The 27,642-nt window shown below is 42.6% G+C and overlaps 1 protein-coding gene across 4 annotated transcripts in view; it reads left to right on the top strand.

Moving 5' to 3' along the window:
- Nucleotides 1–10,045, top strand: part of SLC25A53 (solute carrier family 25 member 53) — a 47,685-nt gene extending 37,640 nt beyond the window's left edge. For 2 of the 4 annotated variants that reach the window (XM_033119714.1, XM_033119734.1), the window contains one exon: nt 6,862–10,045. In XM_033119714.1, the coding sequence (XP_032975605.1) occupies nt 6,862–7,806 (945 nt within the window). In that variant the 3' untranslated portion in view covers nt 7,807–10,045. Of the gene's footprint in view, nt 1–28; nt 175–5,081; nt 5,185–6,861 lie in introns of those variants that run through there. The other 2 variants (XM_033119724.1, XM_033119705.1) reach the window with 2 other exon arrangements.
- Nucleotides 10,046–27,642: the final 17,597 nt, after the last annotated feature.

The raw sequence follows: 27,642 nt of genomic DNA on the forward strand, positions 1-27,642 counted from the left end.
CACGCGGCCAATCAGTGGGGAGCGGGTGCGGCCTCCCTGCGCAGCCTCGGACCCCCAGGCCCTTGCTAGCAAAACCCGGAGCCTGCGGGCGGGGGTTGCAGCACACAGGCGCGGGAGCCGCCGCGGTGTCAAGTGCAGCTTGGACACAGCCATCGGGCCGATTTGCATTTACCCGTGAGTTTGCTGCTTTCCCCCTCGCTTCCCTCCTCTCTCTCCCCTTCCACCTCACTCTCCTTTGCGCTTTGAGACCGGATGCATTAGACACGAGGTGGGACAGAAATCAAGTGAACAGTAAGAGTTCCTCACCTTTGTCTAGGGGGGAGGGGGAGAAAGCATTTACAGAGCTCTTTCTGCGAGCAGATGCGCTTGCACGGACGTCTCATTGATTCTTCTCAGCAGCCTGGGGAAGGAGGTAGCAGCGTGCCCATTTAACAGAGAGGGGGGCTTCAGCGCCAGGCAGTACGGTTAGGAAGTGCAGAGCTAAGAGCTCTCGCCCAAGTCGACATGTCTGATTTCAAAGGCTGCCTCTGGTAAACACTCCTTTCTACTCTCACATCGAGGGTTAGTGGAGAAGAGCCAAAGTGGAGATGGAGGGCCCATATGGAACAATATGCAATTCGAGTGTATTTCACAGATGAGGAAATGGGCACAGATATTTTGCCCGGCATCGCACAGCAAATGAGTATCATCATTTGATTTTGCACCCAAGTCTGTTGTTCTCCAAATGCCAACTGTTTGCCTGGCTGAGCTGCCTGGTGAGCCTTTTTACAACGGTGGCTTCAAACCATCTCAACAGCAGCCTTGGTGTGCTGGTAGGCTGACAGAGGATGAGGAGTCAGCCGGGAGAGAGGTGGAGGAAGAGGTAGGCAACTTTCAGGTACCCATTGTACAAAAGAGGAAACTGAGGCATTTTTCTTTCTCTTTTTACACTACAACAAACTGCCAGTTTATTTTAAAAAGTAAAACATTATTGCTACAGCTTATGACCCCAAAGAACATAAGGCTCAGAGGTGAAATAACTTGCCTGAAATTACAAGGCGAAGCCAAAATTTGGACCAAGTCTCTGATGCCAGAACCCATGCTTTCAACCAAAATATGGGAACAATGCTGGCTGCCTCAGAATCATTTTGGAGAGCTTGTGCCAAATGCAGATTCCTGAGCCCCACCTCTGGGGGATTCAGATTTACTACCGTGTTTCCCCCAAAATAAGACCTAACTGGAAAATATGCCCTAGCACGATTTTTCAGGATGACATCCCCTGAACATAAGCCCTAATGTGTCTTTTGGAGCAAACCTTAATATAAGACCCAGTCTTATTTTCGGGGAAACACGATAGGAAGATGGGTGGGAGGTGTGATTTATATTTTTAAACAGTTCTGTTCTTAATGCTGAGGTGTAGAGAGGTTTGTAAACCACTGCCTAAAACATCACATCATGCTGAGGGTAATAAGTAAATAGACCTGCTGCCCATGCACCTGTCCAAAGCATATCTGTCGTGAGATGTAACTCCAAAGCAGAGCTTCCCACCTAGAGTCCTTCCTGAAATTGTTGGCAAGGAATTTGGACTCCGTGAAATTGTTGGCAAGGAATTTGGACTCCGTGTATGTTTCTGAGTCCACAGCTTGGTAGATTTTCAAATGAGTCTGTGGCCCAGAAATGGTTAAAAACCACTCCCCTACATCTTGTAAGAATGTAACATCTTCCTCTTTCAACTTGAACCTGAGAAAGAAGTGTGAGAAATGAAACACAATTTGACCTAACCCCCAACCACAGCTCTCTGCTCTGATAGAGCTCTTTCATTTCCTGGCTTCAGGACAGGTTGCTAGGTTGCCCTTCTGTGAGCTCTTGAGGGGACCTCTCCTTTGCTGGATTTGCCATCACTGGCCCCAGAGAAGGAGTAACTCCATGGAAACGGCATGCAGGGCTCTCCGGGAGTGAATGGGCCGTGAAGCCAGGGGCTAGGGAACCTGCTCCATTTTCCATGACTTGAGGGGCTTGTTATTGACTCCTGATGCTTGAAAGCAAATGAGCAATCTGATGCCCTTTGACTGCTGGGTTCATCTTCAACCTGCCAAGGTACTTCACCTGTTCCTTTCTGCCTTCTTATTTACAAACCCAGTATCTAGAGTTCCTTGGAGTCAACAATTCCAATTTGAAGATGAAGCACCTTCCACCTGAGGGCTGTGGACTTTCTCTTGTGAATGGAATAGTGTGGGGCGTGGAGAGTGTGGGAGGGAGAAGGCTTGCCTCACACAGTCAGGGGTGATGCTGGCAGTAGCTCTTGGGTTTCCTTAAGACTCTTGCTTCTGCTCCCCAATATCATGACATCTGAACCTAGTCTCAGCAGACTCTTCTTCTTTGTTTAAATTGGCTTTGTCACCAAATTAGGTGATCTGCAGTTGGACCTGGTGGGGTGGAGTCAAACAGGATGAAGACTGGATCTTAGAGCTCTGACAAAAAATAGTGAAAGGAAATGGACTGTGGTAAAAGTGCCTGGATCAGGTCATTAGAACAAAGTGAAGGTTTCTTAGTGCAAGGCTGAGACGAAGATTTGCTGATCTGGATCCAGTTGGATACAGAGCAACCCTTATCTCTAGCCTCATGTGTGGGAATGTGTTCCAATTCATGGTTCTAATGAGACCACATTTTCCAATTTCCATAAAGAAACCTTAAAAGCCTGAAGATTAGGGAGATAATGCTTTCAGTTGAAACCATAGGCTACATAGGCTGCCCTTGGCTGCCTGCCTCCTCTATGCCAGAATCTTTCCCTCTGTTATCTCATTTAAGCTTCTTAGCAACCCTGTTGAGACGGAGGTAATTGTCCCATTTTGCAGGGAAACGAGTTTCAGGGAAGTTAAGTAACTGGTATAAGGGCCACACAACTGGTAAGTGGAGGCACTGAGACTCCAGCCCAGGGCTGTTGAACTCCGAAGGACATGAACAACTCTTCTCTGCTGTTTTCCAAACAAAAAATTGAAAATGCACCCTGCAGATGACCCAGTGCATTAGACTGATTTCAGCCTTTAGAACAATGTAGTTGTAATATTACCTTTATTCCTGGGATCTCATTAAAAAAAAAAAAAAAGGAAAATACTAATACAACTTAGGGAGCAACTGAAATACCAGGTACTGTGCCAAGCATGTTATGTACTTCATCTCATGCACCCTTCCTGCCAATCATTTTACAGATAAGGATACTGAGGCTCAGAGAGGTGAAGAGACTTGGCCAAGATCATAAAGTTAGGCAGTGGCACCACGAAAATCAAACCCAGGGCTGTCTGACTCCAAAGCCCATGTCTGTATGCCATAACACACTGCGGTGGGGAAAACAAATGTGGCCCTCATTCTAAATCGGCTCTTCTCTGTGAGTCACAGATTTGTCTCCTTCCCATGGCCTATCCAGTGCCATGCACCCACCACTCATGCTTTCAGGCCACTGTGCTTCAGGCCTCTTCCTTTGCCTAGAATGTCTGACCTAACGAGAGGCTGCTCATTGGTTAAGAATCAAGTCAGATGCCCCTCCTCAGAGAAATTTTTGGCTGCTCCCTGTCCCAGGTGGAATCCATTGCTCTTGTCTTTCTGCTCTGACCTTAGTGAGTACACCCTCTATTTTGCCTTCCAGTAGAGTTTAGCTCATTGTTGACCTGTCTCCCCTACTAGATTCCCAAGACCTCGAGGGCAGGCACCAAGTCTTATTCACCTCCAGCTCCACAGTGATTTATCCACCCACAGTGGTTTAGTAGATGATCAATACATGTTTGTGAGCTGATCAAAGGACTGGCTTAAGGACGCCCTGGGTGAATGGACAAATACAGGGCTGGATCCTGGGGTGGTCACATAGGCTATCCACCTGGACTAGACTGGCCAGGGGAGTCTGGAATCCCCTGGGCTCACTTGACTAGGCTGTAAACGCAGGAGGTACGTCACAGGGTATAGGGTATAACAGCTCAAAGTCCACTCTAGGCCCATCCTGTGGTCTCAACTTTGGAACTCATGTTAAGGGGCCAGGCTGTCCATGATTGTTTAATAACACCTTGGTATTCACAGAAGAAAGGTCTTTCCTGCCTCCCAGTGAACATAGATTTGTTCCACTATCCCACATCATGTGGTTCTGGCTGGCCTGAGTGTTGTACAGGAGCGTGTGCTCTGTGGAGACAGATAGTGGGGTCAAGAAGCATCTTTAAAAAAAAATACTTTGTATCAAGGCCACCATGCCATATGTGTCCAACCACTTTATCTCATTTGACTTTATTAATCTTTGCAATAACCTTTTGAGGGAGGTCTACTGTCCCTATTTTGTAGCCAAAGAAACCGAGACCGAGTGAAGTGTCTTGCCTAAGGACACACAACTAGGTAAGTGGTGGAGGCAGAATTCAGTCTCAGGTCCATCTGCCTCCAAAGCCTGGCATTTTAACAGAAAAATACATGGGAAAAAAGTAGACTACCCCCTCCCCCATAAAATAGGAAGAATTAGATTTATCAAATTGTGAATTAGGTATTTAAGGTAAGGTATTTCTAAATTATTCACCTGTAATCCCTGAAAATGATTGGCAAAAATGGCGCAAAGAATCGGGGATGGCAAAGCATAATTAATTCCTCTATCATATATTTGCCCAAATTGCCCCATGTCAACCCTCTGTGACATGCACAGTATGAGGATGCCCCAAATGCATTTTATCCTGTCTGCTCATTTTATAACTGAGACAGGGGAGCTCCAGGATGTCAATGAATTTCTAAAGGTCACACAGGAAAGTGATAACAGAACTGGCACTTAGAATGTTGGTCTGCCAAATCCTACGTAGCCTAGTTTTGTTTCTGCTAAGTCAGCCTGCCTTATGCAGCTAGTCAACACTTGTTTATAGGTTATTCAGGAAAATGTGGGGAGGAAGTGGAATATTATTGCACTCTGAGATAGAAGAGGGGACAGACATTTCCCTCACCACCCATCCTTATTTAGGTGCAGGTAAAACTTGGGGGAGAAGGCCCTTGGCAGGACAGCTGGGGAATGTTGGGGGCCCCTGTGGCTTTGGGCCTGCGTGGAGCTACTTCCTTCCTGGCAGTGGAGGAGGGGCGACTTTGGGCTCTGGAGAGATGGAGTTGGCTGCTGCCAAGGGCCCAGAAGTGCTCCAGGGGGATGCAAGAAGTGGGCCTCTTGAGCCTTTGCTCTTCCTGGCCAGTTCTCAGGTAAAGGGTCCCAGGCAGATGGGACCTCCCAGTCTCCTGGCCATGCAGGTTAGGAGTGAGGCCTAAGGCAAACATGGAACGTGGGGGAAGGGAGGAGTGATGGCAGAGCAGGAGAGGCTGAGCTTCCCCCCACCACCACCACCAAGAGAGTGTGGCTTAGGGTGGGGGTTTGTGAGGACAGATGATTGTGGGGTGATGGATGGAACAGGAGTGAGAAGCCAGGGAGGAGCTGATGGGGGAAGAGAGATTCTGAAAGAAGAAGCCCTTGAAGGCAGATTCCAGGTGCAGCAGCCGAGAGAAGGCTGCAGTGGGCTTCTGGCAGTGCCTGGCTTCTCCCTACTCCTTCGGGGCCTCAACCTGTGAGGACCCCTTTGTCTCTGTTGAGCAGGCCATTAACTGCTAGCATAATTAGAGCCCCAACACCTCCCTCCCCTCAGGACCACACAGGCCAGGGTTGTGTGTGAAACCTCTGAGTCTGTAGCTCCTACCAGGCTTCCTGTCAGTCTAGATGTGAGTCCCCAGTCTGGTCATCTGCCCTCTCCCCCCTCCTCCTGTCCCCTACCCATACTTCTATGCTTCCTCTCCTCAGCACACCCGTCTCCCACTGCAGTGCACCCTGTCCTCTCAGCCCAGTGGCGCCCCTATTCACAACAAACTTCCTCAGGTTCTCAGGTCTGCACTGAGTGTCGATTTCTTCCTAATTCCAAATTTCCTTCTCGTGCCCCAGCTCCCTGTTTACCTCTCATCTGCTCCGGGACCATTCTCAGGTGGGAGCAATAGTTTGGAGTCTTTGCACTGCCTCTTCCCTCTGTTATAGTAGTTCTGAACCAGGGGCAATTTTGCCCCCCGCCCCGGGACATATGGCAGTGTCTGAAATATTTTTGGTTGTCTTAGCTTGGTAGGTCACAACTGGTGCTACTGGCATCCAGCTAGTAGAGGCCAGGGTACTGCTCAATACGATGCTCAGGACAGGCACTAGAACAAAGAATTACCTGGACCCAAATGTCAGTCGCCTCATGTTGAGAGCCCCTGCTCTATTATAGAGTTACAGGTCTACAATGTTAGACTTAGAAATTGCCAGGTGTGGAGCCTTTTTGTGCTGAATTTCTAGGAACAGCTTCTCTTTCTGTTCCTCATTCTGGAGAGGGGGTGGGGAGTTGCCATGAAACAGCTACAGCATAGGCAGGAATCTACAGAAATGGAGACAGGGAGACTCCTCACTCCCCTAATTTCTACCAACTTTCTGAGAAAGAACTGGACTACAACTTTTGAATGCCCTTCTTCCTCTACAAGATAGTGCTACTTTTTGGAAAGAGAATAGCAACTTATTCTAGCAATTGATCAGATGCAAAATGTCATGTGGTGAGAATTGAGTGCAATAGGTTTTGGAACCCTCCTTCCCCAAATTTATTTCTTTCAATCTTAAACCTTCTTTGAAGATTAGAATATTTGCTGTGTCAACAAACCATTGTAGTGGTGACTCTGTTCAGAAAACTGTCTGCCTTTAATTTAAGGTTGATGAATTAAGTGTGTGCTTATTTCAGCAACTGGCCCAAAGAGTGCCTTGTATCCTTAGAGCTGAGTAGTTTCTTGGGGCTCTGTTTCTAACTAAGCAGTGAAAATGCTCACCAACAGATTTAATGGTCAGTCTAACCTATTTTTTTCTGCTCTTGCCAGTTTCTGCACCAAGTTGTCTCCAGCATGGCAGAACAGAACCACTCTCCTGGAAAGGAGCTTCAGCACTGGACTCGAGCAGAGGTTCCTGGAAAAAAAAGCTGGCACTCCCAGGCCTACGCCCTTGGGGCCATTTCCAATTTTATGTCTACTTTTCTGACCTTTCCTATCTATAAGGTTGTGTTCCGACAACAGATCCATGCTGTGGCAGTGTCAGAAGCTCTGCGACAGCTTTGGCATGAAGGCCCTCAATACTTCTACAGGGGAATCTACCCGCCTCTTCTCTCCAAGACGTTGCAAGGCACTCTACTGTTTGGGACTTATGATAACCTGCTGTGCTCTCTCTCCCCTAATGGGCCACACTCCCTGGGACACCGCTGGGCTGCAGGGCTCATGTCTGGCGTGGTGGAGGCTGTGGCACTCAGCCCCTTTGAAAGGGTGCAAAATGTGCTCCAGGATGGTCGCAAGCAAGCTCGCTTCCCTAGCACCTTCAGCATTCTCAAGGAATTCAACTCTTATGGGCTTTGGGGGCGGCTTTCACTGGGCTATTATCGTGGTTTCTGGCCTGTCCTTCTCAGGAACAGCCTGGGGAGTGCTCTGTATTTCTCTTTCAAGGACCCCATCCAGCATGGCTTGGCAGAGCAAGGCCTGCCCCATTGGGTTCCTGCCTTGGTGTCTGGGAGTGTCAATGGAACAATCACCTGCCTAGTTCTCTATCCTCTGATTGTGCTAGTTGCCAATATGCAGTCCCATATTGGTTGGCAGAGCATGCCCAGCCTGTGGGCCTCTGCCCAGGATGTGTGGGACACTCGGGGCCGAAAGGTGTCCCTGATCTACCGTGGGGGCTCCCTGGTCATTCTAAGGTCCAGCGTGACATGGGGCCTCACTACAGCTATCCATGACTTCCTGCTGAGGAGGTCTCATTCCAGGAAAGAGCTGAAAGACTGACTAGTTGCAGGAAGTGTGGCCATGGCACCGTTGTTATTCTAAGCCTTCCCTGGTTGGTCTAAATACCTACTTTTTTGGCTTGGTTACCTAATACAGTCATTCTTTAGCATCTTTGAACTGTCAGTCCACCACCTACCAGCCTGTTGGGCACAGACAAAGCCCAGCAGGCTTCCTTGGTCAGAAAAAGACTCCTGTCTATCCACAGCTTCAACAGCCTCAGACCCAGGAGGCCTTTAAATAACTTGTAACCCAGATGAAAGGTCATTCCCTTAAGGAATTCTTTGACAGTAAGAAGAAAATTTAAAAGGACCTTAATTAGGCACTGTGAGTTCTGGGATCCCTCTGATTGTCCACTGGACCAAACTGAGTAGAGGACCAGGAACTCCAACTTCAAAGAACTAACCTTGACTCTTAGGATGGGGATTCCACAGAAATTCTCAGATGGCTACATTTTCATGACTTTGTTCACTACCCCTACTACCACTACTCTCACTTCTCAAGGTTGTGGGTCCTAGCTTCAGGGTGGCAGTTGGGGCTGAAAATCCTAAATTAGACTTGCCTCAACTGATCAGGTGCCACAAGAACTGGTAGGGCTGGAGGTGGGCATGAGGAGAGGTGTGGTCACTGGATGGATGGAAAGAATAGACTTTGAGGGGAGAGATTTAGTTGCATGCAAAATAGAAACATTTACTACAGGTTGCTTAGGGTTATCTGCTGGGACATTTTTGATAGTGAGGCAATGACATTGCCTAGAAACCATTTGAGTTTCCCTAAGAAATCTGGAAGTGAAATGACCATATCTCTTCACAAATCATTGCATATTTTATTGCTGTGGTTAATTATAGTTACTGTAACACAAATGCAAGATCCGAAATCTTAGCCTGTAGTTCAGAGCCACTCAAAATATGATCCCATACCACTTTCAGCATTTCATCACATCACTCCCACTTACATAGATTTCATACACCAGCCAAACTGGACTATTGTTCTCTCCCCACACATGCCACAAACTTTCCCATGGTCATGCTTTGGCCCACACTATTCTCTCCACCTGTAGTGACCCTTTTCCACATGCCATTCTGCCAAAATACTTCCAAAACCTCAAAGCCCAGCTCAGATGCCACCGTCTCTGTGGAGCCTCTTCTGATTTCCCACAATTGAATGTGATGGTAGTCTCTCATGATGCCCCTCTCCAATAACACTTCGTACATGGCGCCGATTCCATTATGTCGCTGATCTCATGTGGCTCTATGTTCTCGGTGTTCGTCAATACCTCTTACTAGACTGTAAAACTCCCTGAAAGCAGGGATTCTTGTACACATTTTAAATCTCCCATTGTGCCTAGGTGCTCAGTAATGTTGGCTGAATTATTGAATTGATTATCAAGCTGTGATATGGTCTTTATCCTCAGGGTGCTGTCCCTTGTACATGAAGATAATGTCACTGACTCACTGTCAGCAAGACATGCCTTTGGGGTGTGATTTTGTTTTCTTTTATTAGCGGATTTAGTTTTGTGCTAATGATGATGCTGCAGATGATAATAATAATGATAATAAAAAATAACTTTCAACTGGAACATTTGACAAGTTTCTGTTATTGATGGCATGTTTGCTATTAGCAACACTATAGGAACTGAAATTTCACCAACAGAAATGTATTGCTTAACTGTCCTATTCAGTTCAACTGGAATTTTGAGGATTTCCAAGATGACAGTATGTCACAATTTCCCCCTTATAGATATGATAATGACCTGGACTTGCACCTCCCTACCAAACCGAATTTGTCATTTATTATCTGATTATAGATCCTTGTAGTGAGAATTCCTCAATGAATATCACAGAAATTAAAGACACAGCTATGGGTGATATGAGATCAGAGAGCATTTGCCATCAAGGTCGATAGAAAATGGCTGCTACAGAATAACTGCAGATGAGTTCCCATGTCTGATCCCATGCAACCCTAGATGAGGTGGGGCAGTACTCTGGATTCTTTCTTTTTCCTTTCTTTTATAGATTTTATTGGGGAACAGTGTGTTTCTCCAGGGCCCATCAGCTCCAAGTCGTCCTTCAATCTAGTTGTGGAGGGCACAGCTCACTGGTCCATGTGGGAATTGAACCGGCAACCCTGTTGTTCAGAGCTCACGCTCTAACCAACTGAGCCATCCAGCCGCCCTGGATTCTTAATGTGGTTATATTTTCTGACATTTAAAAATGGCGTTTGGGCTTGAGATCAATAAAATAAAGAGGTAATAATTATCTGTGTCTGTTTAAAACTTATAAAATGTAGAATTTAACACCAAAGCTAGTTAGTATAAAAAGTTGAAAGAAAAATAATAAAAATCCTTGTATAAGCCCTGTGTATTTTTGTCTAAATATAAACTACATCAGCTTTTAAAAAGCAAAAGGTGAAATAATAAATGACTAATGTATTACAACTATTATTACAATTACGTGGTCTATTAAAGCTTTATTTTGCTTTTAAAAATTATTTTAAAACAAATAACAATTTATGTGTCTGGGATAACTACATATCGTGTAGTATATTAAAGTTAATAAAATAATGTATATATGAGAGAAAGCATAAAAATGCTTTTTTGTGGAAAAATGAAAAATTTTCACTAACTAATAAGGTAAAAAAATACTGTATTTCTCTGTTCTGTTCCCTCTCCAACTTCTGTTTCTTTCATACCATTTTCCTTCTCACCAAATCTTCACCTCCTTCCCCATCCTCAATCCCAGTTGGTGACCTTGCTTTCCATTTCATTAAGAAAAGAGAAGCATCCAGAAGAGAACTGCCTATTAAAAAAACCATTTATAAAGCTATCACCCATGTAATGACCACCCAGAACAAGAAATAGAACACCTTGATAACCCCCCTTGTTCACCCTGCTCCCACAACCCCCAGTAATGAAATTCCTCCACCACCGTATCCTGACTATTGTAACATCATTTCTTTGGTTTTTCTTCATAGGTTTATCTTCCATATAAGTAAATATCCCTAAACAACACAGTTTTGTTTTACAGATATTTGAGCTTATATACTTTATATCCTTGGAATTGTTACTATCTTCTTTCACTTCACCTCACTTGTGAGATTCATCCAGGTTGTTGCAGATAGCTGCAGTGATTTCATTTTTAAAAATTGTGATAAATTTACTTTAAAAAAAAGCCTCTGTTTTTTAGAGCTGTTTTAGATTCACAGCAAATTTGAGAAGAAGGTACAGAGATTTCCCATATACCCCTTTCCCCATATATACATAACCTCCCCCATTGTCAATATTCCCCACCAGAGTGGTACATTTGTTACAATTGATAAGCTTACATTGATATATAATTATCACTAAAAGTCCATAGTTTACATTATAGTTCACTGTTGGTGTTGTACACTCTACGTGTTTTGACAGATGTATAATGACATGCATCCATCATTATAGTATCAAACAGAGTAGTTTCACTGCCTCCCAAATCCTGTGCTCCACCAGTTCATCCCCCTCCAACTTCTGGCAACCACTGATCTTTTTCCTGTCTCCATAGTTTAACATTTAACAGAATGTCACTTAGTTGGAATCACAGTATGCAGCCTTTTCAGATTGGCTTCTTTCAGTTAGTAATGTGCATTTAAATTTCCTCCATGTCTTTTTATGACTTGATAGCTCATTTCTTTTAAGCACTGATAATATTCATTGTCTGGGTGTATCACAGTTTATTTATCCATTCACCTACTGAAGGACATGTGGGTTTCTTCCAAGTTTGGGCAATTATGAATAAAGCTGTTGTAAACATCCGTATGCAGATTTTTGTGCGGACATGTTTTCAAATCTTTTGGATAAATACCAAACAGCAAAATTCCTGGATTGTATAGTAAGCGTATGTTTAGTTTTATAAGAAAACTGCCAAACGGTCTTCCAAAGTGGCTGTACCACTTTTCATTCCCACCAACAATGAATGAGAGTTTTTGCTGCTCCACATCCTTGTCAGCATTTGCTATTATCAGTGTTCCAAATTTGGGGCATTCTAATAGGTATGTAGTGGTATCTCATTGTTGTTTTTTTATTTCACTTTTATTTTTGTATATACTATTGTATGAGTAGTATAATAAAATACCACAATTTATCCATCCATGATAACTTTGAGGGACATTCTGGTTGTTTACAGTTTTCGACTGTTAAAAAACAGTGCTACCATGAATATTTTTGGTAATGTACATACATGCAGGCATCTTTAGGATATTTACCCAAGAGTGGAATTGCTGGTTTATAGGGTATGGGCACTTTCAGCATTATTAGATGATGCCTAACTTTTCCTAATGGTGTACCAATTTACACTCTTACTAGCAGTGTTTTACAATTCCCATTGCGTCACCTGTGGCCAATATGTGGTATGATCACATTTTTTAATTATTGCTCGTCTAGTGGGTGTAAAATAGACTCTCATAATTTGATTTTCCTGATTACTAATGATGTCGAGCATCTTTTCATATGCTTATTGGACATTAGGATTTCTTATTTTATGAAGCATTTATTCAAGACATTTTTTTTTCCTATTTGGTAGTGTGTCTTTTTCAAATTAATTTGGAGTTATATATATTCTAGCTGTAGTCTTTTGTCCTTTACGTATGTTGTATATATCTTTCCCCACTTTGTCTCTTACTTTTTGATCATTTTCATGGTGTTTTTTTTTCATTAAACAGAAGTTCTCAATATAGTCAAAGGTATCAATCTTTATTTTTTATGCATGGTGTTTTTTGCATCTTTTCAAAGAAATCCTTCCCTACTTCAACATCATTAAGATATCCCCTTATATTAATATTTAAAATTTCTATCATTTTGCCTTTTACTCATAGGTCTTTAATATTTTTGGAATTAATTTTTGTGTAGAGTGTGAGACTAGAAATCCAATTTCAATTTTTCCCCTTATGAACACCCAATTGCCCCCTATCATTTGTTGAAAAATTTCTCCTTCCCCTACACATTCACAATTCCAACTCTGTCAAATATCAAGTGTTCATATATTATTGGGACTATTTATGGCCTCTCTGTTCTATTCCGTTGGTCTGTTTCTCTAATCTTGTGCCAATATGACATTGCCTTAATTACTGTAGCTTTGTAATAAGTCTTGATATCTGATAGGGAAAGTCTTTTCCATCTCATTCCTGTTCTTCAAGAGTTTCTTAACTGTTCTGATCAATATCTAAAAATAGATGCGAAATTGTGTTTTCTAAAAAAAACTATTGTTAAGATTTTAATTTTAGCAAAAGTTAACTCTTGAGTTTTAATGTAAATAAAAATAATGGTTGAGATCTAACTTTAATGTTTTTCAAAGTTTCATAATATTCTTCATAGTGTCTAACATATCTTTTGTTGGATTTTTATCAGTTGCTGAGGTTTTTAAAAATTGTTAACAGTAAAGAGGAACTTCGGGAATGGGATTATTATGAGTTTGTTATGGGTAATGCTCTTCTTTTTTTTTTTTTTTTAAGAGAGAATATAATCTTGTGTTAAGAAACCAGCTTATCAATTTTCCCACCACCATTTATTAAAGAGGCTTTCTTTTCTCCATTATATGTTTTCAGTTTCTTTGTCGAAAATTATCTGCCCATATATATGTGAGTTTATTTCTGGGTTCTCAATTCTATTCCATTGGTCTGTGTCTCGGTTTTCCTGTTTTGATTATCGTTGCCGGTAGTACAAGCTGAAGTCAGGGAGTGTGATACCTCCAGCCTTGTTCTTTTTTCTTTGGATTGCTTTGGATATTCGGGGTCTTTTGTGATTCCATAAAAATCTGACGATTTTTTTCTTCTATTTCTTTAAAAAGTGCCATTGGCATTTTTTTCATTTGTTTTTTATTTTTTAATTTATTGGGGTGACAATTGTTAGTAAAATTACATAGATGTCAGGTGTACAATTCTGTATCACATCATCTATAAATTACATTGTGTGTTCACCATCCAGAGTCAGTTTTCCTTCCATCACCATATATTTGATTTCCCTTACCCTCATCTCCCACTCCCCAACCCCCTTAACCTCTGGTAACCACTAAATTACGTTCCCAGATTAATTTTCAAAACCCCAAGGCAATCTTGTGGTTACTGATTGTTTTATAATCCCCTCACCTTCCCCCTTACCCCCACCCCCCCGCCCATCTAGCAACCCTCAGTTTTTCCTCTTTGACTCCAAAACTGTTTCTGATTAGTTCATTCACTTATTCGTTTCTTTAGATTCTGCATATAACTGAGATCATATGGTACTTATCTTTCTCTGTCTGACTTATTTCACTTAACATACTGTTCTCTAGGTCCATCCATGTTGTTGCAAATGGTAAGATTTCTTTCTTCTTTATGGCTGCGTAATACCCCATTATATAAATGTACCACAGTTTCTTAATCCAGTCATCTACCCATGGGCATTTCGGTTGTTTCCATGTCTTGGCTATTGTGTATAGTGCTGCAATAAACATAGGAGTGCATAAAGATTTTTGAATTGGAGTTTTGGATTTCTCCGGATAGATACCTAGCAGTGGAATTACTGGATCATAGGGTAGCTCCATTTTCAGATTTTTGAGATACCTCCATACTGTTTTCCATAGTGGCTGCACCAATCTGCAATCCCACCAACAGTGCACAAGCGTTCCCTTTTCTCCACATCCGCGCCAGCACTTGTTGTTTGTTGATTTATTGATGATAGCCATTTTGACTGGGGTGAGGTGGTATCTCATTGTGGTTTTTATTTGCATTTCTCTGATGGTTAGTGAGGTTGAGCATTTCTTCATATGTCTGTTTGCCATCTGTATGTCCTTTTTAGAAAAATGTCTCTTCATGTCCTCTGCCCATTTTTTAATTGGGTCGTTTATTTTTTTAGAGTTGAGTTGAGTGAGTTTTTTTATAGATTTGTGATATTAATCCCTTATCAGATATATCATTGGCAAATATCTTTTCCCATTCAGTAGGATCCCTTTTTGTTTTATTGATGGTTTCCTTTGCTGTGAAAAAACTTTTTAGTTTGATGTAATCCCACATGTTTATTTTTTCTCTTACTTCCCTCGCGCGAGGGGATATATCAGTAAAAATCTTACTCCGGGTAATGTCTGTGAAGTTTCTTCCTACATTTTCTTCTAGGTATTTTATGGTTTCAGATCTTACATTTAAGTCTTAAAGCCATTTTGAATTTATTTTTGTATATAGTATAAGGAGGTGGTCCAGCTTCATTTTTTGGCATGTGTCTGTCCAGGTTTCTAAGCACCATTTATTGAATAGACTGTCTTTACCCCATCGTACATTCTTGCTTCCTTTGTCGTAGATTAAATAGCCATACAGGTATGGATTTATTTCTGGACTCTCTATTCTGTTCCATTGATCTATGTGTCTGTTTTTAGGCCAGTACCATGCTGTTGTGATTACTGTAGCCTTGTAGTATAATTTGAAGTCAGGTATTGTTATACCTCCCACTTTGTTCTTATTTCTCAAGATTGCTGAGGCTATACGGAGTCATTTATGGTCCCATATAAATTTAAGAATTATATGTTCTATATCTGTGAAAAACGTCGTTGGTAGTTTGATAGGAATTGCGTTGAATATGTATATTGCCTTAGGCAGTATGGACATTTTAACTATATTAATTCTTCCTATCCATGAACATGATATGTGTTTCCATCTATTTATATCTTCTTTCATTCCTTTCTTCAGTGTCTTATAATTTTCTGAGTACAGATCTTTTACTTCTTTGGTTAAATTTATTCCCAGGTATTTTATAGTCTTTGGAGCAATTTTAAATGGGATTATTTTTTTAATTTCTCCTTCTGATGTTTTATTATTGGTATATACAAATGCAACTGATTTCTGAATATTAATTTTGTATTCTGCTACTTTACTAAATTCATCTATCAGCTCTAATAGCTTCTTGGTGGAGTCTTTAGGGTTCTCTCTATATAGTATCATATCATCTGCATATAATGATAATTTTACTTCCGCCTTACCAATTTGGATGCCTTTTATTTCTTTTTCTTGTCTGATTGCTGTGGCTAGAACTTCCAGCACTATGTTGAATAGAAGCAGAGATAGTGGGCAACCTTGCCTTGTTCCTGATCTTAGGGGGAATGGTTTTAGCTTTTCCCCATTGAGTATGATGTTAGCTGTGGGTTTGTCATATATGGCCTTTATTATGTTGATATATGATCCCTCTATTCCGACTTTCTTAAGCGTTTTTATCATAAATGGCTGTTGGATTTTATCAAATGCATTTTCTGCATCTATCAATATGATCATGTGATTTTTATTTTTCATTTTGTTAATGTGCTGTATCACATTAATTGATATGCGGATGTTGAACCACCCTTGCATACCAGGGATGAATCCCACTTGATCATGGTGTATGATCTTTTTAATGTATTGCTGAATTCTGTTCGCTAATATTTTGTTGAGGATTTTTGCATCTATGTTCATTAGAGATATCGGCCTGTAGTTTTCTTTTTTTGTGCTGTCTTTGTCTGATTCTGGGATCAGGGTGATAGTGGCCCCGTAAAAACTGTTTGGGAGCCTTCCCTCCTTTTGGATTTTTTGGAAGAGCTTGAGGAGAATACGTGATAAATCTTTTTTGAACGTTTTATAAAATTCACCTGTAAAGCCATCTGGTCCAGGACTTTTGTTTGTTGGGAGATTGGTGATTGCTGATTCAATTTCCCTGGTGGTAATCAGACTATTCAGGTTTTCTGTTTCTTCTTAAGTTAGCCTTCGAAGGTTGTACGCCTCTTGAAAATTGTCCATTTCTTCCAGATGGTCAAAGTTGTTGGCACATAGTGGCTCATAGTAAGTTCTTAAAACTTTGTGTATTTCTGGGGTGTCTGTTGTCACTTCTCCTCTTTCATTTCTGATTTTATTAATTTGGGTTCTCTCTCTCTTTTTTTTAATGAGTCTGGCTAAAGGTTTGTCAATTTTTTTTATCTTCTCTAAGAACCAACTCTTGGATACATTGATCTTTTGTATTGTTTTTCTGGTTTCTATTTCATTTATTTCTGCTCTGATCTTTATTATCTCCTTCCTTGTGCTCCCTTTGGGCTTATTTTGCTGTTCTTTTTCCAGATCCCTTAAGTGTGAAGATAAACTGTTGATTAGTGATGTTTCTTGTTTCTTTAGGTAGGCCTGCAAAGCTATGAATTTCCCTCTTAGGACTGCTTTTGCGGCATCCCATAGATTTTGGGTCATCGTGTTTTCATTTTCGTTTGTCTCGAGATATCTTTTGATTTCTTCCTTGATCTCCTGCTTGACCCATTCATTATTTAGTAATAAGTTATTCAGCCTCCATGAATTGGTGTGTCTTCCAGTTTTTTTCCTGTAGTTCATTTCGAATTTCATAGCATTGTGATCAGAGAAGACAATTGGTATGATTTCAATTTTCTTAAATTTATCAAGACTTGTTTTGTGGCCTAACATATGATCTATCTTGGAAAATGTTCCATGTGCGCTTGAGAAAAAGGTGTATTTTGCAGCATTGGGGTGAAATGTTCTGAAAATATCGATTAAATCCAAGTGGTCCAATGTATCATTTAAGGCTGTTGTTTCCATATTAATTTTCTGTCTGGAAGACCTGTCCTTTTTTGTCAGAGGTGTGTTGAAGTCCCCTATTATGATAGTGTTACTGTTGATCTCTGTCTTTATGTCAGTCAGTACCTGTTTTATATATTTAGGTGCTCCTATGTTGGGTGCATAGATGTTACTAGGGTTATGTTCTCTTGTCGGATCGATCCCTTTATTATTATATAGTGCCCATCTTTATCTTTTAATCTGTTCTTCATTTTAAGGTCTATTTTGTCAGATGTAAGTATTGCAACTCCAGCTTTTTTCTCATTTCCATTTGCATGAAATATCTTACTCCATCCTTTCACTTTCAGCCTGTGTGTGTCTTTTGTTCTGAGGTGAGTCTCTTGTATACAGCATATACAAGGGTCTTGCTTTCTTATCCAGTCAGCCACCCTATGCCTCTTGATTGGAGCATTTAATCCATTTACATTTAAAGTGATTATTGATAGGTACATAGATATTGCCATTTTTAAATTTGTAGTTAGGTTGTTTTGATCTTTCTTCTATTTACGGAAGTCCTTTTAGTATTTCTTGCAATGCTGGCTTGGTGGTAATAAATTCCTTTAGCTTATTTTTTTCTGGAAAGCTCTTTATCTCTCCATCAACTTTAAATGATAGCCTTGCTGGATAAAGCAATCTAGGTTGTAGGCCTTTGTTTTCCATCACTTTGAGTATCTCCTGCCACTCCCTCCTGGCCTTCAATGTTTCTGTAGAAAAGTCATTTGATAATCTTATGGGAGTCCCCTTTTATGTAACCCTCTGTCTTTCTCTTGCTGCTTTTAGGATTCTCTTTTTGTCTTTAAGCTTTGCCATTTTAAGTATAATGTGTCTTGGTGTGGACCTGTTTGGGTTTATCCTGGTTGGAACTCTCTGCACTTCCTGGGCTTGTATGTTGGTTTCCTACATCAGGTTGGGAAATTTTCGGACATTATTACTTCAAATGTGTTCTCAATCCCTTGCTTCCTCTCCTCACCTTCTGCTAATTCTATGATGCGCATGTTGTTGCGCTTGATGTTATCCCAGAGGTCTCTTAAGCCATCCTCATTGTTTTTTTTTTCTTTTTTCTTTCTGTTGTGCCGTTTGGGTGATCTCTGCTACCTTGTCTTCTAAGTCGCTGATTCGATCCTCTTCTTCATCTAACCTGCTGTTAATTCCTTCAAGTGAGTTCTTAAGTTCAGTAATTGTGTTCTTTAGTTCTAACTGGTTGTTCGTTATGATTTCTACATCCTTCTTTATGTCTTCTCTAAGCTCCTTAAACATTCTTATCACCAGTGTTCTGAACTCTGTCTCTGAAAGGTTGATTACCTCTGCTTCATTTGGTTCCAGTTGTGGAGGTTTCTTCTGTTCTTTTATTTGGGACATGTACCGTTGTTTCCGCAGTCTGGCTGACTCTCTGTGTTTGCTTTGATGTATTAGGTAGATCCCCTAGAGTTCTTAGTTCTTGCTAGGTTATCTTATGTAGTATGTGTCCTTTATATTTCACTTGCACTACGTCGTTCTTCTCCTCTGCGTGTGCTCCAAAGGTGACTCTTGTGTTGTGTATATTGTCTTCTTCAAGAAGATCTTTAATTGGTTTTTGCTTGTGAGTAGGTGGGGTTAACTCCTAGGCTACTCGTTGTGAGACTTGGCTCTGCCCACCACAGGGCGTTCTGCTGCGTGAGGGTTGACCACTTAAATGTGGTTTGGCCTCTATGGGCTCTAGTGCCTGCAGAGAATTCCCTCTGGGTGTGTGACTTGTAGGTCAAACCCGGTATGACTCTGGTTTGGTCTGGAGTTGGCCTCTGGATATGTTGAATCTTGTGCCTCTTAAGCTGGGCCCTGGTAGGGCAGTTTCAGAACAAAGAAAATCACCAAGCACAACAGCAACAAAAACAACAAAGAAAAAAATCAAATACATTCACATGTAAAAACACCCGATAACCAACCCCCACTCAACACAGGCAAAGATATCAAAGATATAAAGACAAAGCAAAACAAAACAAAACAAAGCAAAACAAAAAGCAGTGCCAGTCTTGGCTTAAGCCCACCAAGTAATGTCCAGGTTGTCCTCTGCTGTACCAAAGAGGCCCCTGCTTATTGCGCAGGGAGAGCCAGTCACCTGGTGCCCAGAGTGACTTTGGGACTGTAGATTTAAATGCGTGGGCCTGATGGGTCTGCATGATAGTTTTTACAAAGTCAGTGCAGTTTCTGCCCTTGCCTGCACATATGCACACTGAGAGTAGCACCACCAGCCCCGTTTCCAGTACTCCTGAGTCTCAGGGCACTTCTTCAGTGTGTGTGTATATGGGGGGTGGGGGGTGCGGGCGGGAGATTTCTGAGCTGCTGAAAGCCCAGAGCTGGGTCTGCCTTACTGCTGATCCCTGGGAGTGTCTCTGCAGTTGCACTTGCCCCGCCCTAGGCAGGCCAGAAAGGGTGTGGGCTGGGGATGGAGACGTCTTCTCTCTCCCAGCCCAGCAGTGTCACTCTCTTCCCGCAGGCCAGAAAAGGTGGTGGCTAGGGGTGGAGGAGTCTCGTCTCTCCTAGCCCAGCAAAAAATCACACTCTTCCCAGCCTGTTCCCTGGGTCAGGGCTGCCTGTCAATCTTCCCAGAGCCTGAGCACTACTACAGCTCCTCTGTAATCTGACACTACTCCTCAGTTCAGCGGCCAGTTTAAGTCTCTGGAAGGGCGGGGGTAGGATTGAAAGAGCGGGGGTGAGGGGCCTAGGTATGGAGTCTGTGTTCTTTGTCCGCTCTAGGGCCCACTAGCCGCCCTCCCGGTGGGAGAAATCAGTCATGGGATGCAGGGAAAGAGCCCACCTCCTGGTCTCTGTGCTCTCCGTTCCGCCCTGGGATCCCGTGCGTTCCTGGAACTGCAGGTACCACCGAGGTTTTTGCCGCCGCCGGCCGAGACCCCGCCGCGGGCCCACGCATTTTCACTCCGCTCCCTTCCTTCCTTCCCCTGCTCGCCCAATTAGCACACCTTCAAGTAATCCTTCCACGAGTCTCTTAGCTGTTCTATGTGATGAGAAAGAGTTCTTTGATGGGTGATAGGTCCCGTTTGTAATAAGATCCGGAGGAGAACTCAGAAAGTGCACCCCGCTTCTGCCATTCCTATGACGTCATCCGCCATTGGGATTTTCATGGAGATTGCGTTAAATCTGAAGAAGATATTTGCAAACAATGCCTCCAATAAGGGGCTAATATCCAAACTATATAAAGAACTCATACAACTCAACAACAAAAAAACAAACTATCCAATTAAAAAATGGGTAGAAGACCTGAACAGACACTTCTCCCAAGAAGACATACACATGGCCAACAGATATATGAAAAGAGTCTCAACTTCACTAGCTCTCAGGAAAATGCTGATCAAAACTACAATGAGATATCAGCTCACATCTGTTAGAATGGCTATTATCAACAGAGAAGTAATAAAAAGTGTTAGAGAGATTGTGGAGAAAAAGGAACTCTCATACACTGCTGGTGGGAATGTAAATTGATGTAACCACCATGGAAAACAATAAGAAATTCCTCAAAAAATTAAGAATAGAATTACATTACAACCCAGAGATCCCTCTTCTGGGTATTTACCCCCAAAATCTGGAAAGATTTATCTGTAAGGATATACGTACCCCTATGTTCATTGCAACATTATTCATGGTGGCCAAGACAGAGAAACAACCAAAGTGTCCTTTGATAGATGATTGGATAAAGAAGATGTGGTACATATGTAAAATGGAGTATTACTTGGCCATAAGATGAAATACTGCCATTTGTGACAACATGGATGGATCTTGAGATTATCATACTAAGCAAAATAAGTCATACAGAACAAGTTGAGAACCATATGATTTCACTCATATGTAGGATATAAAACTGAAAGCAACAAACGAACAAGACAAAAAAAATCACATAGGCACAGGAGGAATGACATCATAGGAATGGCAGCAGCAGGGCGCACTGTTTGAGTTCTCCTCTGGATCTTATCACAAACAGGACATCTATAACCCATGAAAGGACTCTCTGCTCATCACGCAGAACAGCTAAGAGATTCGTGCAAGGATTACTTCAAGGTGGGCAAATAGGGCGAGCAGGGGAAGAGCGAAGGGAGTGGAGTGGAGACACGGCCCGCATCTGCGGCGGTGGAAATGCAGCCGACATCCGCAGCTGCAGAGACACAGGGGATCCCAGGAAGGAACAGAGAACACAAAAGCCAGGAGGTGGGCTCTTTCCCTGCGTCCCACAGCTGATCTCTCTCGCCGAGGGGGCAGCCAGTTGGGCCCTAGGTCGGACAAAGGACACAAACTCCATACCTGGGCCCCTCCCAATGCTTTTCCAATCCTACCCCCGCCCTTCCAGAGATTTAAACTGGCCCCTGAAGTGAGGAGTAGTGTCAGATTACAAAGGAGCCTTAGGAAGCCTCAGGCTCTGGGAAGAAGGGTGTGCTGCTCCAACCCAGGGAACAGGCTGGGAAGAGTGTGGTTTTTGCTGGGCTAAGAGAGAAGAGACTCCTCCACCCCCAGCTACCACCTTTTCTGGCCTGCGGAAGGAGTGTGACATGGCTGGGCTGGGAGACAGAAGACTCCTCCATCCCCAGCCCCCACCCTTTCTGGCCTGCCTAGGGCAGGGCAATTACAACTGCGGAGGCACCCTCAGGGATCAGCAGTAGGCAGCAGACACAGCTCTGGGCTTTCAGCAGCTCAGAAATCTCATCCCCGCCACACACACACCCTGAAGAAGTGCCCTAAGACTCAGGAGAACTTGACACAGGGCTGGTGGTGCTACTCTTAGTGCGCATAGATGCAGGCAAGGGTAGAAACTGCACTGAATTTGTAGAAACTATCACCCAGACCCCTCAGCCCCAAGCATCTAAATCTACAGTCCCAAGGTCACTCTGGGCACCAGGTGACCGGCTCTGCCTGCACAATACACAGAGGACTGTTTGGTACAGCAGACGACAATCTGGAGATTACTTGGTGGGCTTAAGCCAAGACCGGCGCTGCAGTTTGTTTTGTTTTGTTTTGTTTTGTTTTTTTTCCACAATGACCAAGTAGAATTTATTTCTGGAATGCAAGGATGATTCAACATATGAAAATCAAAGAATGAAATATACCACATTAACAGAATGAAAGCGAAAAACCTACATTGTCAAATAAATTGATGCAGAAAAAGCCTTTGACAGAATTCAACTCTCTTTCATGATAAAGACACTCAATAAACTAGAAATATAAGAAAACTTTCTCAACATACAAAAGACAATATATAAAAAATACATGGTGACTATCATATTCAAAGGTGAAAAACTGAAAGCTTTTCCTCTAAGATCAGGCACAAAGCAAGGATGCTATATCTTGCCTCTTTTATTTAACACAGAGCACTGGAAATCCTAGTCAGAGCAATTAGACAAAAAAAAAAGGAGATAAAAGGCATCCAAATAGGAGAGGAAAAAGTAAAATTATCTCTGTTCAAAGATAACATAATATTACATGTAGAAAATCCTAGATTCCACAAGAAAACTTGTTAGAACTAATACACAAATTCAGCAGTTACAAAAAGTAAACCCTCACATGCATTCTCAAATGATTTTTGACAATAGTGCCAAGACGACTCAATAGGGAAAGGACTCTTTTCAACAAATGACGTTAGAAAACTGGATATCGGAGTGAGGTCATAGGAATGGTGGCAGCAGGGCGCACTTTCTGAGTTCTGCTCCGGATCTTGTTGCAAACGGGACCTATAACCCATCAAAGAACTTTTTGCTCATCACACAGAATAGCGGGGAGATTCATGGATTACTTGAAGCTAAGAAGTACTTGAAGGTGCGCTAATTGGGCGAGCAGGGGAAGGAAAAAGAGGAGCGAGTGAAAACGCCCGGCCGGCAGTGGCGGGAGAGCCCAGCCCCCAACGGAGCCTCAGCTGGCGGGGGTGAAAACCGAAAACCGCTGTGCCGAGCACGCACGGGATCCCAGGGCGGAGCGGAGAGCGCGGGGACCAGGAGGTGGGCTCTTTCCCTGCGTCCCACGGCTGATTTCTCCCGCCGGGAGGACGGCCAGAGGGCCCTAGCGCAAAGAACATAGCCTCCATACTTGGACCCCTCCCCCGCCCTGCTCTTCCAGTCCTACTCCGCCCTTCCAGAGACTTAAACCGGCCCCTGAACTGAGGAGTGGTGTCAGATTACAGAGGAGCCGTAATGCTCAGGCTTTGGGAAGCCTGACGGGCAGCCCTGACCCAGAGAGACTGGGAAGTGTGTGTGATTTTTGGCTGCGCTAGGAGAGAAGAGACTCCTCCACCACCAGCCACCACCTTTTCTGGCCTGCGGGAAGAGTGCGACGCGCGGCTGGGCTGGGAGAGTGAAGACCCCTCCATCCCCAGCCCCCACCCTTCCTGGCTTGCCTATGGCGGGGTGGGTGCAGCTGCAGAGACACACCCGGAGATCAGCAGTGAGGCAGGCGCAGCTCTGGGCTTTCAGCAGATCAGAAATCTCCCGCCCGCACTCACACACACACACACTGAAGAAGTGCCTTAAGTCTCAAGAGTACTGGACACGGATCTGGTGGTGCTACTCTCAGTGTGCATATGTGCAGGCAAGGGCAGAAACTGCACTGACATTGTAAAAACTATCATCCAGACCCATCAGGCCCACGCATTTAAGTCTGCAGTCCCAAAGTCTCTCTGGGCACCAGGTGACCGGCTCTGCCTGCGCAATAAGCAGGGGGCTCTTTGGTACAGCAGAGGACAACCTCGTCATTGCTTGGTGGGCTCAGGCTGAGACGGTCGCTGCATTTTCTTTTGCTTTGCTTTGTTTTGTTTTGCTTTGTCTTTATATCTTTGATATCTTTGCCTGTGTCGAGCGGGGGTTATCGGCTGGTTTTTTTGCATGTGAATGTACTTGATTTTTTTCTTTGCTGTTGTCGTTGCTGTTGTGCTTGGTGATTTGCTTTGTTCTCAAACTGCCCTGCCGGGGCCCAGCTTGAGAGGCACGGGACTCAGCATATCCAGGGGCCAACTCCAGACCAAATCGGAGTGCAGCCGGGTTTGACCTGCAGGTCACACACCTAGAGGGGGTTCTCTGCAGGCACTGGAGCCCATAGAGGCCAAAACACATTAGGGTGGTCAACCCTCACGCAGCAGAGCGCCCTGCGGGGGGCAGAACCAAGTCTCACAATGGGTCAGCCGAGGAGTTAACCCCACCTACTCACAAGCAAAAAGCAATTAAAGATCTTCTTGAACGGGACAGTGTACACAACACAAGACTCACCTTTGGAGCACACGCAGAGGAGAAGAACGACGTAGTGCAAGTGAAATATAAAGGACACATACTACATAAGATAACCTAGCAAGAACTAACAACTCTAGGGGATCTACCTAATATATCAAAACAAACACCGTCAGCCAGAATGGGGAAACAAAGGTACACGTCCCAAATAAAAGAACAGAAGAAGCCTCCACAACTGGAACCAAATGAAGCAGATGTAACCAACCTCTCAGAGACAGAGTTCAGAATACTGGTGATAAGAATGTTTAAGGAGCTTAGAGAAGACATAAAGAAGGATGTAGAAATCATAACGAAAAACCAGTTAGAACTAAAGAACACAATTACTGAACTTAAGAACTCACTTGAAGGAATTACCAGCAGGCTAGATGAAGCAGAGGATCGAATCAGCGACTTAGAAGACAAGGTAGCAGAGATCACCCAAACGGAACAACAGAAAGAACAAAGAATAAAAAACAATGAGGATGGCCTAAGAGACCTCTGGGATAACATCAAGCGCAACAACATGCGCATCATAGGAATACCAGAAGGTGAAGAAGGAAGCAAGGGATTGAGAACATATTTGAAGTAATAATGTCTGAAAACTTCCCCAACCTGATGAAGGAAACCAACATACAAGCCCAGGAAAGCAGAGTTCCAAACAGGATTAACCCAAACAGGTCCACACCAAGACACATTATAGTTAAAGTGGCAAAGCTTAAAGACAAAGAGAGAATCCTAAAAACAGCAAGAGAAAGACGGAGGGTTACATACAAGGGAACTCCCATAAGACTATCAAATGATTTTTCTACAGAAACATTGAAGGCCAGAAGGGAGTGGCAGGAGATACTCAAACTGATGGAAAACAAAGGCCTACAACCTAGATTGCTTTATCCAGCAAGGCTATCATTTAAAGTTGATGGAGAGATAAAGAGCTTTCCAGAAAAAAATAAGCTAAAGGAATTTATTACCACCAAGCCAGCATTGCAAGAAATACTAAAAGGACTTCTGTAAATAGAAGAAAGATCAAAACACCCTAACTACAAATTTAAAAATGGCAATATCTATGTACTTATCAATAATCACTTTAAATGTAAATGGATTAAATGCTCCAATCAAGAGACATAGGGTGGCTGACTGGATAAGAAAGCAAGACCCCTGTATATGCTGTATACAAGAGACTCACCTCAGAAAAAAAGACACACACAGGCTGAAAGTGAAAGGTTGGAGTAAGATATTTCATGCAAATGGAAACGAGAAAAAAGCTGGAGTTGAAATACTTATATCTGACAAAATAGACTTTAAAACGAAGAACGTACTAAAAGATAAAGATGGGCACTATATAATAATAAAGGGATCGATCCAACAAGAGGACATAACCCTAGTAAACATCTATGCACCCAACATAGGAGCACCTAAATATATAAAACAGGTACTGAATGACATAAAGACAGAGATCAACAGTAACAGTATCATCGTAGGAGACTTCAACACACCTCTGACAACAAGGGACAAGTCTTCCAGACAGAAAATTAATATGGAAACAACAGCCTTAAATGATACATTGGACCACTTGGATTTAATCGATATTTTCAGAACATTTCACCCCAATGCTGCAAAATACACCTTTTTCTCAAGCGCACATGGAACATTTTCCAAGATAGATCATATGTTAGGCCACAAAACAAGTCTTGATAAATTTAAGAAAATTGAAATCATACCAATTGTCTTCTCTGATCACAATGCTGTGAAATTAGAAATGAACTATAGGAAAAAAACTGGAAGACACACCAATTCATGGAGGCTGAATAACTTATTACTAAATAATGAATGGGTCAAGCAGGAGATCAAGGAAGAAATCAAAAGAAACCTCGAGACAAACGAAAATGAAAACACGACGACCCAAAATCTATGGGATGCCGCGAAAGCAGACCTAAGAGGGAAATTCATAGCTTTGCAGGCCTACCTAAAGAAACAAGAAACATCACTAATCAATAGTTTATCTTCACACTTAAGGGATTTGGAAAAAGAACAGCAAAATAAGCCCAAAGGGAGCACAAGGAAGGAGATAATAAAGAGCAGAGCAGAAATAAATGAAATAGAAACCAGAAAAACAATACAAAAGATCAATGAATCCAAGAGTTGGTTCTTAGAGAAGATAAACAAAATCGACAAACCTTTAGCCAGACTCATTAAAAAAAAGAGAGAGAGGACCCAAATTAATAAAATCAGAAATGAAAGAGGAGAAGTGACAACGGACACTGCAGAAATACAAAGAGTTTTAAGAAGTTACTATGAGCAACTATATGCCAACAAATTTGACAATTTGGAAGAAATGGACAATTTTCTAGAGGCGTACAACCTTCCAAGGCTAACTCAAGAAGAAACAGAAAACCTGAATAGACTGATTACCACCACGGAAATTGAATCAGTAATCACCAATCTCCCAACAAACAAAAGCCCTGGACCAGATGGCTTTACAGGTGAATTTTACAAAGCGTTCAAAAAAGAATTATCACCTGTTCTCCTCAAGCTCTTCCAAAAAATCCAGAAGGAGGGAAGACTCCCAAACACTTTTTACGAAGCCATTATCACCCTGATCCCAGAATCAGACAAAGACACCACTAAAAAAGAAAACTACAGGCCGATATCTCTAATGAACACAGATGCAAAAATCCTCAACAAAATATTAGCGAACAGAATTCAGCAATACATTAAAAAGATCATACACCATGATCAAGTGGGATTCATCCCTGGTATGCAAGGGTGGTTCAACATCCGCAAATCTATTAATGTGATACACCACCTTAACAAAATGAAAAATAAAAATCACATGATCATATCAATAGATGCAGAAAAAGCATTTGATAAAATCCAACAACCATTTATGATAAAAACCCTTAAGAAAGTGGAAATAGAGGGATCTTATCTCAACATAATAAAGGCCATATATGACAAACCCACAGCTAACATCATACTCAATGGGGAAAAGCTAAAACCATTCCCCCTAAGATCAGGAACAAGCAAGGTTGCC

This window comes from Rhinolophus ferrumequinum, chromosome X (genome assembly GCF_004115265.2).
Source record: "Rhinolophus ferrumequinum isolate MPI-CBG mRhiFer1 chromosome X, mRhiFer1_v1.p, whole genome shotgun sequence".
Lineage (NCBI taxonomy): Eukaryota > Metazoa > Chordata > Mammalia > Chiroptera > Rhinolophidae > Rhinolophus > Rhinolophus ferrumequinum.